At 43.8% G+C, this 12,339-nt stretch overlaps 1 protein-coding gene across 5 annotated transcripts in view; it reads right to left on the bottom strand.

Moving 5' to 3' along the window:
* LOC119463350 (eye-specific diacylglycerol kinase) overlaps nucleotides 1-12,339 on the bottom strand; it is a 461,935-nt gene that overhangs the window by 55,298 nt on the left and 394,298 nt on the right. For all 5 annotated transcript variants that reach the window (XR_007463427.1, XM_049655998.1, XM_037724161.2 and 2 more), the window contains exons 3-9: nucleotides 9,080-9,163; nucleotides 5,161-5,238; nucleotides 4,411-4,467; nucleotides 3,785-3,853; nucleotides 3,661-3,693; nucleotides 2,307-2,531; nucleotides 827-1,017 (exon numbers count right to left, since the gene is read on the bottom strand). Coding sequence is in view for 4 of the 5 variants with exons in the window: in XM_049655998.1 (XP_049511955.1) it covers nucleotides 827-1,017; nucleotides 2,307-2,531; nucleotides 3,661-3,693; nucleotides 3,785-3,853; nucleotides 4,411-4,467; nucleotides 5,161-5,238; nucleotides 9,080-9,163 (737 nt within the window). In the remaining variant the exon portion in view is untranslated. The remainder of the gene's footprint in view (nucleotides 1-826; nucleotides 1,018-2,306; nucleotides 2,532-3,660; nucleotides 3,694-3,784; nucleotides 3,854-4,410; nucleotides 4,468-5,160; nucleotides 5,239-9,079; nucleotides 9,164-12,339) is intronic.

The following is a 12,339-nucleotide window of genomic DNA, read 5'->3' as shown; positions in this document are numbered from 1 at the left end:
ATGCTCCAAAGAGAGCAGCCGACGGCATGCGCTTCGGAGCATGGAGGCGACGGCATTTCGGCTGGCGCAGTGCAACCGGCGTAGCGTGACTGGCCCCAAGCGACGCTCGCCCGCTCACCAATGTCAGACAACGCAAGAATGGGTGCCTTAGATGGAAAGAGCAAATGTGTGTGGCCCGCGCGGCGACACCAGCGTCGCCAACGTGCTCTGGCGCACTAGTACTCTCCTGATCCATGATGGCACGGAGTTCAAATTATCGGTGGCGGTGCGGATTTCAGTGTGAATTAGTGGGATGCGTTATATGTTGCAATCAATACATTGTTAGACGAACCGTGGTGGCTACTTCGAATTAGAGAGTTATGAATGAACGAGCTTTTACTGTAATTGGCTTAGTCGTTGAAAGGCCTTCGAACCAAATCAATTTTTTTGGCTTTTGATGGTCCTTCATCGAGCATAATTTGGAACTGTTTGCCGGTTTTCTGACAAACTGAGCACATAGAAGGTTCTTATTTACCATTTGGTGCAACAAATGGCAGAATGGGTCAATCTTGGGAATGCCCAGAAAGGAAGCTTTGAGAGCCATAGTTCATAGCTCCGCCTCAAAGCCCTACAACTCAAGGACCATTTCAGCACCATTTTTGGTCAGAAGTCTTGGCCATAAAGGGGTTGAACCAATCCTGTTGCTTCAGCATGGCAAACCCAATCCGCTGTTACATGAGCCTATTCAGTAAATAACCATTCCAGAAAAATGGCTACAAGTGTAAGGCGCAAACGAAGATGGAAAATGTGAAATAGACAAAAGTGAGTTAAGGCACAGAACACTCACCCCTGTTTGGGACCCCCTTCCGAGAGATCGAAGACTTGGCGTGGGTTAAGAAGCCACTGGAACTTCTGCATCATCTTGGACCCCTGGTTGCCCCCACTCCGTGGATTGATGAACACCAACAGGGGCTTGCTTGATGCGCACGGGATCGGCTTGATGGCGAATGCACGCTGCGTGTCCTTGTCTCCACATCCCTAAAAATATTCACACAGAAAATGTGGACCGAAGTCAGCAAAGCTAGGCAGCGTGAAAATTTGCCCCAGCCACCCAATGCAATATGCCTGTGAAATGTCTTTATTGCTGTTATGGTAACAAACTGGATAATTTTATTTATGGAAGCAAGCTTACTAAATATCTTCTGTGGTGGCAGATAGCACAATTCTCCCATCAGCAGGATTGCTTGAAAAGGTGGTCATTACTTGCATGACAAATCACGGTATAATGTTAGCTAATTAAATTTATCAAGTTGAATTAGTAAGTATTCAGATAGGGCACATGTACCAATTGCACAACTGAAGCCAAGCAACAATGAACTCAGCCATTTGGCAAAAAGGTTGTGCTTAACACCGGTTTTGAGAAATACTGAGGTGTGTTCAAAAAGTACAAAACTTTCTTCTTTCACACATAAACCAACTGAAATGCTGGAGGCCTAATTCGGTGGAGATATGGAGGGAACATTCATGCGCATTTACTAAATTTTCTTTCTGCCCACAAAAATCGCGAGTTGCTGACAGACAGCCTATGAGTGACGACGTGTAGTAAGCGCCTGTCGGATTCCAGTAAGTTGTAAAATGACAGAAGAACATGAGCAGTGACAGTGCATCAAATATTGCCAAAATCTTGGTGATACCCAAGTGAAAACCATTCGCAAGATTCAACAGACTTTCGGAGATGATGCCATGAGCACCTCGTGAATAAATGAGTCATCATGCGGAATGCAACGGCCCGGCTGATCACCATTCCAAAAGGCACGTTCCAGAAGTGTTTTTAACAATGGCGGGAGCACTAGAAGTGTGTGCACTACCAAGGAGACTACTTTGAAGGGGATTAGGGTTTTATATGTATTTGTGCTAACCAAAGGTTTGATACTACTTATGAACACACCTCCTACGTCCTTAAATTCTGTGGCAAAATGCACTGATGTTCAAGTTAAGGTTTATCTGCACTTAACTTTCCCATTGAGCTAATATAAGTGTTAATTAAAAAATCTATAGATTTTGCCACAGTTTTACAATGCTAATGGCTTGCTGATTATGTAAATGTGTATGTGTGCTTTACACTTGTTGGCTTTCGAGAACGAAATTCCGCTGGAAGTTGGCACTTGCCGCTGTCACCTTTCTTATCCTTGTCTGGTTTCCATGCTGTGAAGTTAGCAACATCGACTGTACAGTCAGGGTGGCTTTGATAAGCTTATCAGCCATCATGCTGTGACCTACAGGCACAGCCCTGGCTTTTCTGGAATGAGGCAGTAGTGGATGCCCACCTCTTTACGGGACTTCTTTTTCGTAGAAGCCCGTTTCTTTGGTGACCTCCTGATAGATGACTTGAAGGAACCCTTCCGGGGCAACTTGACGATCCACGAGGGCGGCACGATGATGTCCATGTGTGTCCCCAGGTTGCACTGCTCCCCAATCCTTTGCATACTGAAACAAGACTCCTTGTTGTGGTAGGCTGTCTTGCACCACGTGCAACTGATGGCCACTATCTCCTGCACATAATTGCAGAGATACATTCAGAGATTAGCGAACTCACGGAGGCAGATGTGAAGACAAGCAATCCCAGAAGCTGCAACGTAGAGACAATTGACCTCACTGATAATAAAGTAAGCAGTAACATGAGATTAAACTGAGATAAGCCTTGTCGCAAAGATAAATGACAGATAAGCAGCCCTATCATAAGGAACCCACTGAATTAAGTGCAAAGATTAGCATGCAAACAGAGGCAAGTGTGGAGATAAGCAATCCCAGACATTGAGGCATAGAGACAATTGATGACAATGATGATAAACAGCAGCAAGCACAGGCATCATACTAGTTACTTTACTGACATCACAGAGGCAAGCACAAAGATAAGCCCCAATTACAAACATTAAATAAAGAACATTAAATACAAGCAATTACAGAGATGATCAATGTAATCACTGACAGCAGATAGGTAACAAGTTAGCCCAGTTACAGATAAATAAGAGGAAAGCACAGATAAGAGATGGATAACCGACATCAGACAGTCAATAAGTAATGTCATGCACAAGCGTAAACACATGCAGTTACAAATATCATCATGAAAGTAAATAGAGACAAGTACATAAGCATGAAAAAAAGGTGTCAAGTTAGACAGTCGCAAAAATAAGGAACCCCGAAGATATGGTTAACGATTGTCAATCATCAGTAAAAGTAAACAGGGACAGAAATAGGCGTAGAAAAAAAAAATCTACTCTGGACATAACCACAGAGATGGGCAAACTCAGGATTGCACTGCTTCAATTAATTGCTAACCTTTTCCTCCATGGTTTCAAATGAAACAAGTGGACTTCAGAATAAGAGGACTTGGACAAAACTGCATACGATAAACTTGCATTGCCCACTTTCAAAAGCATGACAAGCTGGGAAAGTTGTTACAACTGCATTCGTGCTAGCTGCATACAGTTGAACTCACAACAATACCAGTTGTAACAAATACATCTGATGCAACAATGAGCAGATGATGCACTGCCAACTTTTGCATGTGTTCTATAAGGTAAAATAAACCGCTTGCTACAATGCTCCCACGCCACGTTATCGGTAATAACAATTAAAACTGGCTGCTACTGCTACTAAACAAACAGCATGTGGACTTACCTTGCTACCAAATGAGAGTTTTGACTGAAAGGACTGAAAGAAGGCAGAAGAGAGGCTCAGGTGAGACAAGGTTACAGACTCTTGCAGGGAAAACACAAAGTGTGCTGAGGAATTCCGAACTCACCTTGCTACACTGTTGGCACTTGCCTTTCTCATAGCGCCTATGTACCCAGTGGTGCTGAATCACAGTTTGCTGCAACCAAAATTTCAAAGTAAAGCTACTAAGCTACTAATCAAGCTACTTCTCAAACAGTTGAAGAGCCTTTGTGAACACAGTGCCACAACCATTATGATGCACACAATCAGTGTTTCTGCGATACGAACTGTCCATTAACTTGGCTTCGCACTGCCATTTGCTAGCCTCCTGGTTAGCTCGGATGGTAAAAGCGACTGCGTTGGAAAGGTGCGAGTCCTAGGCTCAATCCCCAGACTTGAACAAATTTTTCTTCAGCTGCGAAGCTTTCGTTCAGAGAAATTCCAAGTGGGTTTCCTCTGCAGCATCATGCCACAGTCACGCAGACGCCAAATTTTCTTTCCCCCCTGAAACTTTCTATAATTTTCGGATTTCCGCAGATCTAATTTGCTATATCCATTTTTATAACTGCACCAGTACCTCATAGGTTTAGGCCAATCATTCAATTCCATTTCATGGACCTCCTCACAAAAGTTTACTTGGCTGAACAGGCTGCCTTGCAGAGATAAGACTAGATCTACGTATGAGATATGTTCGCGAAACTCGGCAATGCATACCTCTCGGTATTGTCTGATGCCGACATCTCTGAATGTTGGCTTACATTGAAACTTCATCTGAAAAAAAGAAAAAGTGCACCAACGGCAGTGTTAGCATTGTGCTTTATTGTTTGATACCAACATACAATTCGCATTGGCAGTTAAGAAAACAACAGTGATGCTGGTACAGCATCACTCAGCAATTCACTAATACTAAGAGACACTATATTGCCTGTTATCAAAATTAAAGACCTCCAAGCAAGAAAATAAGACATTTTTGATAGGAAGCAACGAGTGATTACAATCTGCTCGTAACAAGCTTCCAATTTAAGTTATGATACAGCAAGTCAACAACCCAACAAAAGCGTTCACCATACATCACAAGCACTATTCTGCCCTTAATTCGTAACATTATCTTCAAAAGCAAATTACAATGCTCTATTGTATGTGATATTTTGCTATTTACGGTAATTTCTCAAGGAAGCATAGCATTATAAATTGCCCACACTTCCTTTATTTTTTAACACACTGCAGGTAAATACATAACATTACATATAACATTGTACAGTTAATACTAGAGGCTGTCTTCAAAACTCTGTTCAGCTGAATTTAATAATAAAACCTTAGAATCTTTGTCTAATCTTTCATATATGCAACACACTTCTGTTATGAAATTCTGATAAGACAAACAAATTTCTAAGGTGTCTTGATGTTTGGCTTTAAAGAGAGCCTACAGAAAAGAAAAAAAACTCAAGCACTGTTTCAACTTACTTTATCACTTAAAATGCTAATGCATCCGGCGTGAACAGTTATTTTACAAGCTGGGCATTTCATCCGGGGTCCATGTTTCTAAAGAGAGAGAAAAAAAAAAAACAGGAAAAGAACACCATATTTATTAACATCACATAAGAGACACTACTGAAAGTTGCGATAAAGTGGAATGCTGGCAATACTCATTGTACCAAACTAGCCCCAAGCAACAGAATGCATAGCTATAGCTTAATAAAATTGATTGTTTGATGACATCTCGTATGGTTTGAAGGAAGCAAGTTGAATAAAATAAATAGTGAAAACGCTCACCAAGAAAATAGGTTAAAAACTTCTAAAACATCTTGGCTTCTGTACGGAAGCTGAAACGCCTTAAAAAAATTTAACCTATTATTTTGGTCAGCGTTCTCACTATTTCTTTCATTCAGCAAGCTATAGTTTAAAGGGACACTGAAGTGAAACACTAAATCAGTGAGCATTGATAAGCTAGCTGTTCAAAACATCATCTTCATTAATTTTGCGGTAAAATCTTGATTCCTAGAAGGCAAATTGAAGGCCAAATTTACATTTCTTTTATTATTGTATGCAGAAACCACAACACCGGTATGTCGGCGTGACATCAAAAATGTCAATGCATTTTTTTCATATTTGGACTCATGAAAAGCTTTCATGAAAAGCTCATGAAAAGTTTTCTAAACTTGCCAAAAGTGCAGTCTTTTGGTTCTTTTAAAATACAATGTAGCCCAATTTGGCCAATAAAAAGAAACTCAACCCAAGCAGATGCCGTCAAATTTCACGACGTCACGGCAAACCACTGCGGAAGCATCAAGGTAGCAGCACGCCAGCCGTCTCTAATCTGCGTCATTTTCGGCTTATCGAGACTCTTCTTGTAGTAAGAGTGGCTTTATTTTTGGCCCTGCAGAAGTGTGATTTCCGAACACAGCTCAATTTCCTTTCAGCATTCTCAGTGATTCTCAGCGTTACCCTGCCATTTCGCAGCAGCTTTTGGAGCAGCCAATAATTCATTTTGGAGCAGTAAAATTGACTTTCAGAGCAGGTTTACAAAAGCAACTGCAAACTTTACTACGAGGGCGAATCAGAAAATTCTTGCCCCCATTTTTTTACCCAAATTACGACTGTAAATATGAAGTCAACATATCCATTCCCAGCAGTGGACCTTTATTTTACCGGCCCGGCCTTATCTGCCAGTAGCTCCGTGGCACGGCATTGCTGTAAGTTGTTGAAGATGTGGTTGTGCTTCACACGTCCACGGTACACAACAAATGAAGCTTGATTCGTTTTCTACGGAGCAAGGGGCGAACGCCCATCGAAATCCACAGGGACATGCAGCCCACGAATGAAGAAAGGTGACGTATGGGGAAAGGTGTTTCGCTTTGAGAAATGTGAGGTGGTGGTGTTGTCAGTTCGCAGAAAGCCGTGAAGACTTACATGACAGTGAGTGGTGGCTCCACAGTCAGCCGGACGAATTCTACCATAGGGGCATCTCAAGTTTACTGCTGCGATAGCACAAATGTCTGAACCGGTGTGGGGACTATGTGGAGAAATAGTGTAAGGTACGTAGAATGGTATGTATATTTGCAATTACCTGTATGTACTTTATTTTGGCTGATAAAAAATAGGGGCAAAGAATTTTTGGTCCGCCCTCATATATGGAGCTTTTACTGTGGGCAAGCCACGTGAAGGCAGTAAGTGGTCGCTGGTTCATTAACTCAATGCAAGCACTTACAGTGACCCCCCTTCCCCTCTCCCTTCATCGCAGTCTTTACTATGGACTGTGACGAAGCGGTGGTGTCCTAAGATGAACTTAAAAAGCCACTCCAGTGGCTTAGAAAAGCACAGAAGCACTTCAATGTGCTACGTTCAGACTTTGGAGACACTTTGATAACCTGTCAGCATGACCTTGCTGCTATAAATGTATCCTCTAAGACGGAGCACTCTGTAAAAAAAAGGGGGATGTTGATAATAAAGCAGAGCCTAATGTAAGAGGCGCTCTATCCTTCGTTACCTACCTAAATAGAATTGGCAATTTTATTTTTTTATTTTTTGTGTTGTCACAACACAGTTATATCCAGGTTATGCAAGACACATAGGTAATTTTGATAAAACTAATGCTATCTACGCAAATAGTTGTTTGCATAGGTAGTTTGCTTTGGCACACAGAACTTTTCCAAACAAGTAGAGCCGGCTAATAAAAATGTTTTCTTTTGTCATTTCACGATTTGGTATATACGTTTTATGAAAAACATTAATGATCAATTTGAGGTCAATTTCATTTTGTTTGTTTTTTCAAGAACACTTCCGTTCCAAGCTATTCATCATCAAATTTGACACTCTGTAGGTTCATTTCGCCTTCATATACAGTCAACGACAGATTTTCCTGACGCCCGATTTTTCGGACATGCCCGATAATTCGGACGCCTTAGCGGCATCGCCACGTACCCCATAGTTACGCCAAGCATCCCATGGAGTCAAAGTATAAGAACGTCTGAAATTTCGGACGCAAAATCCCTTCGCTGTACGATTTTCTGGATTTTTTGCCATGACCGCAGGTCTGAAACATCGTTATCGAAGCCACCGCCGCCGCCATTTTTATTATCTCACCGCCTCGAACAGGCGCTCTCGCACGCAGATCCTGCTGGCAGCCGTAGCCCCCTCCGCGGCAACACTAGGCCTACCTCTGCTTCAACGTTCGCTGCCAAGCTTCTTGCTGTTCGGGGGCGTGTTTTTCATTGAAACAATTCACCGTTGTCAGCAATGGCGCTGACTCCGCCTTTTTTAATACTCGCCAATGGCTTCGAAGCTCGGAAAGCACGACGCGTTGCATAATGCTGGTTCTCGAAAGTCAGCTTCACCTCAACACAGCAGTGTTACACGGTGAAGCATACCAAAAGTGGCAAAAGGCAATTGTCACGGGGCACAGTATGTATTCCTTAATTATACACGCGTGCACCCGCTGTCTCCTGTGACAGTACGAGCACCGATACGCCTAATATGTGTACTGGCAGGCCTTCAGAGCTATTTCGGACGTGCCTGTGGCGATTTTCGCCCTCGGGCAGAGTAAAGGGCATGGATTGCATTTTGTCGGACTGCCCGATTTTTCGGATCATTCTCGCGGCCCCTAGGGAGTCCGAAAAATTGAACGTTGACTGTCTATGCGGCCGTCTAGATAAACCTCTCTCCCCCCCCCCCCCACTCATTGTGCTGCCAGCTGAAGAGAGGGCAGTAGCGCAGCTGCTATCAGCTCCAACAGGCTTCTATGCTGGCGTGCTACATAATCACCAACGTCACATGGCATGGTGGGTTCGTCTTTGCGTTGGGACTTTTGCTTCTGAATGTGAAATTAGCATACTGAATGTCAAACTTGACGTGGTGTGTGTTACTTCTCGGTGTATCATCGTTTTTGCGCTGTTCTTACCTTTTTGATCACAAATAACAGTACCGAGCTGAAATGATGTGTTTCCTTTCATGTTGATCTGCCTTGTAAATTGGCATATCTTTAGTATTTATTTTATTTTATACAGCTGGCCACTAGGGTTGGTTTATAGAACTAATGCACAAAGCTTCGATGTTCAAGTAATTAGAGTTCCTTAAGTTCTACACAAATCAATGTTACCTAAATTAAAACAAAACTACCAAATTTCAAAATGGCATTTATTTACACAACCTCAAATTTAATGTACTACCCCACGTGGGCTCAGAAGTACAAAACTGCAACAAAAGTATATTTACTTGGCATGAAAGTACAACATACAAGTTGATAACCTAAAGTTCTGAAGTAGTTGGACATTGTGCCAAAAACGCAACACAGAACCAGATTGCCTACAGTAAGGGCACCACTTAGAAACCCATGTGCATATCAAGTCAGCGCAGGCAGCGAATAGTTCAACGAGACCGTACTTACTGAGCATTCACTCTCTCCCACATAACAGAGATCCCCAGAGGCACTAGTGGCTGTCCATAAGTGGTCCCCATTGATAGCACTTTCCTGCGTGAGAGGATAGAAAAAACAAACTGTCACACAATGCCAGTTTCAAAAACCACGAAGCAGTGACAGCTAGGCAAAGTAACAGTGTAGATGGGACAAAAGCCTAAGGATACAGTACAAAACAAACTATCACAGGTCACCTGTTTAAAGCACAAACCAGTGACAGTGATGGTTAGGCAAAGAAGCAGCCGAGATGGGACAACAGCATAAAGACACAAGACAGAGTGCTGTCTTTGCACTGATGCTTCCTCGCCATGACAAGTCACCAACTAGCTCACTTTAAGGCTGCCTTCTTTGTGTTGTCTGCTGCCCGCTGAACTGTACACCCATAGACCCTTTTCTATCTATTGTGGCAGCAGGGTGTTTGTGACCTTAGAAAACTTATGGTTGCATGCATTTGTTCCCCAAGATAGCCTCGAAAAAGACTGTATTGGGTCCTCTAGTCGACTACGGGTGTACATTCTGGGTTCAAACAAAAAACATGCCTCATGCTCATATAGTCAAAAACCTGCAACACAGTTCTGCAAGACTGCAGTATTGATACATTCGCACTGCATAACATGCTATGTGACTTGTCCCTGTAGCGATGGACATTCACTAACATTATAGTGTCTTCACTGCCGATCCTGCCAATGCAAGAACAATGCAATGTGGAATATAAATAAATACTAAATAATAATGAGGAGTACCTGACATCAAATGCACTTGCCCACAAGCTTTCTTCGCTAATGTGTAAAGTGACCAACATAGCCCTCAAACTTTACACTCTGCTCTAAATAGAAACTGTACTTCCTCTTGCTTTTATACATGCAGTAGAGATTTGTTGATGCATTCCCGTTTGTTACACTTTCTCGGTTCCTACGCTCTGAAAATTCCACTCCCATTTAGTTCCCATAGGCATAATTGTATAAGCTTCCCATCTGTTACTGTTAGAGGCTGTCATTACCGAACATTCAACCCAACACCCGATGGAAATCACAAACCACACTTGGTGTTGTGATTCACAGCTACGACCACTCCCCTCCCCAATCTAAAAAAAGTTTTTATTGTTCAATATTACTGCCAGGCATCAATAGCGAGCTTTACTAAAGCAGGTTTTCAGAAGTTTGTTGGTTCTCTTGAAATACCACGGCAGAGACGACGCTTTATTCTAAGAAAAAATGGCGCCGACGCAAAAACGAACACGAGCCGATGATTGATGATGGCTTTGTACAGATGAAGATGAAGTCTGCATAAATGCTTACACTAATTTCCCCCGTGAACAGAAGCGGCCAGCCTGGCTGCACATTAGACAGTGGAACGGTGATGAAAGGGCTTCAGGCAGGAAACGTGCATGATCTCTGTTCCGCGGCAGCATCGGTCAGTTGGGGCATCAACAGGTGTAACGCAATATTTCACCTGGCGAGGTCTGCTCTATGACATTGTAGGGGCCAATATATCGAGACTCAAGCTTCTCACATAAACCGGGTGTTCGTGCAGGTGTCCATAGGAGCACATCGTCACCTAGGTGGTAGGAAACGACGCGGTGAGAGGCATCGTACCGATGTTTGCGATCGTCTTGGCTTGCTTCAGTGTTCATAGGGGCGCGACGACGACATTGGGCAAGACGAGACACAAACTGGTCGCAAATGAATGGGGAAGCGTTGACGGGGCCAGAGAAGAAAGAAGCGTCGAATGATGAGGTTGGGTGGCGGCCGTATACTAAAAAAAATGGAGAGTATCCAGTGGTCCGTTGAACAGATGTATTGTATGCAAATGTTACAAATGGGAGAATCGCATCCCAGTTACGATGGTCAGGTTGAATATACATGGATAGCATGTCACATAGCGTGCGATGAAATCGCTCTGTTAGGCCATTGGTTTGAAGGTGGTAGTTAGACGTCTTGTGCATGGTGTTGGACGCTTGCAGAACTTCATTAAGAGTGCTTAAAAGAAATGCCTTGTCTCGGTCACTCAAAAGAATGTGAGGCGCCCCGTGACGTAAGTAGATAGCCTGCAAGAAGAAGGCCGCTACTTCTAAGGCAGCTCCTGAACGTATTGAGGCTGTTTCAGCGTACCGGGTCAAGTGGTCAACAGCAGTGACGATCCATCTGTTGCCGTCTGGAGTAGTTGGGAGTGGCCTGAAAACGTCAATGCCGATGACAGAGAAGGGTTCTGCTGGACAAGGAAGTGGTTGTAGCGTCCCGACCGGAGCAGTAGTAGGTCGCTTACGGTGTTGGCAAAGCGTGCACGAGGAAACATATCTAGCTATGCTCGTTGAAAGACCTGGCCAAAAGAATCGGCTGCGTATGCGCTTGTGTGTTTTGTGGTAACCCAAGTGGCCTGACGTAGGGTCATCATGTGAGGCCTGCAGAACTTCAGCACGAAGAGAGCGCAGGTAGAATGGGAAACCCATCGATGGCCTTCCGGGTGAAAAATGTAACGGTAGAGCACGTCGTCCTCGAACTTGAATAGTTTGAGCTGTTTCCATAGCCTGGCATTGGGTGGAGATGAAACCCCGCTAAGGCGATTGATGATACCATGGCAATAAGAATCGGCGCGCTGGTGAGTGGAAAGCACTGAAGGGCGGTTTGATGGAGTCAAGGAGGAAATCGGTGTAATAGACGATGCGTCCTCCGTGCAGCCAATTTGACAAGGTGATGTGATGTGCTCCGATGATGGTGGTAATGGGCATCACGAAAGAGCATCGGCGAGCGGGAGGATTATCATCATAAGTGCGGTACGCGCGAGGTCTCGTTCCAGTTGTTGTACTCGCTGACACAATCGTAGTTGTCGAGCCAGTCTTCAACGTCCTCACCAGGCAAGCCAGAGATGATTTCAGGATCGCGATACCAGTTGTTGGCAGGGCTGGGAGTGGGGGTGGCTGGCACTTGAACTGAGCTGGTGGACGCTGCGGGCTGGTCTTGCGACATGGTGGCCTCTTGGCGTAAGCGGCGTCCCGAACGTAGCTCCAGGAGATATCATGAAGAGGATTGAGGTTGAAGGGATCTTAAAGTGCCTCCACCACTTAAAATACCATGGTCGAGACGACGCTTTATTCCAAGAAGAAAAAATGGCGCCGACGCAAAAACGAACACGAGCTGATGATTGATGATGGCTTTGTACAGATGAAGATGAAGTCCGCATAAATGCTTACACTCTATTCAATTTGAAAAGAAGCTCTGTGTGAGAGTAAT

The sequence above is a fragment of the Dermacentor silvarum genome, chromosome 9 (assembly GCF_013339745.2).
Source record: "Dermacentor silvarum isolate Dsil-2018 chromosome 9, BIME_Dsil_1.4, whole genome shotgun sequence".
NCBI classification, from domain to species: domain Eukaryota; kingdom Metazoa; phylum Arthropoda; class Arachnida; order Ixodida; family Ixodidae; genus Dermacentor; species Dermacentor silvarum.
The sequence above is the reverse complement of the archived record's forward strand: the minus strand, read 5'-3'. Positions and strand labels throughout refer to the sequence as shown.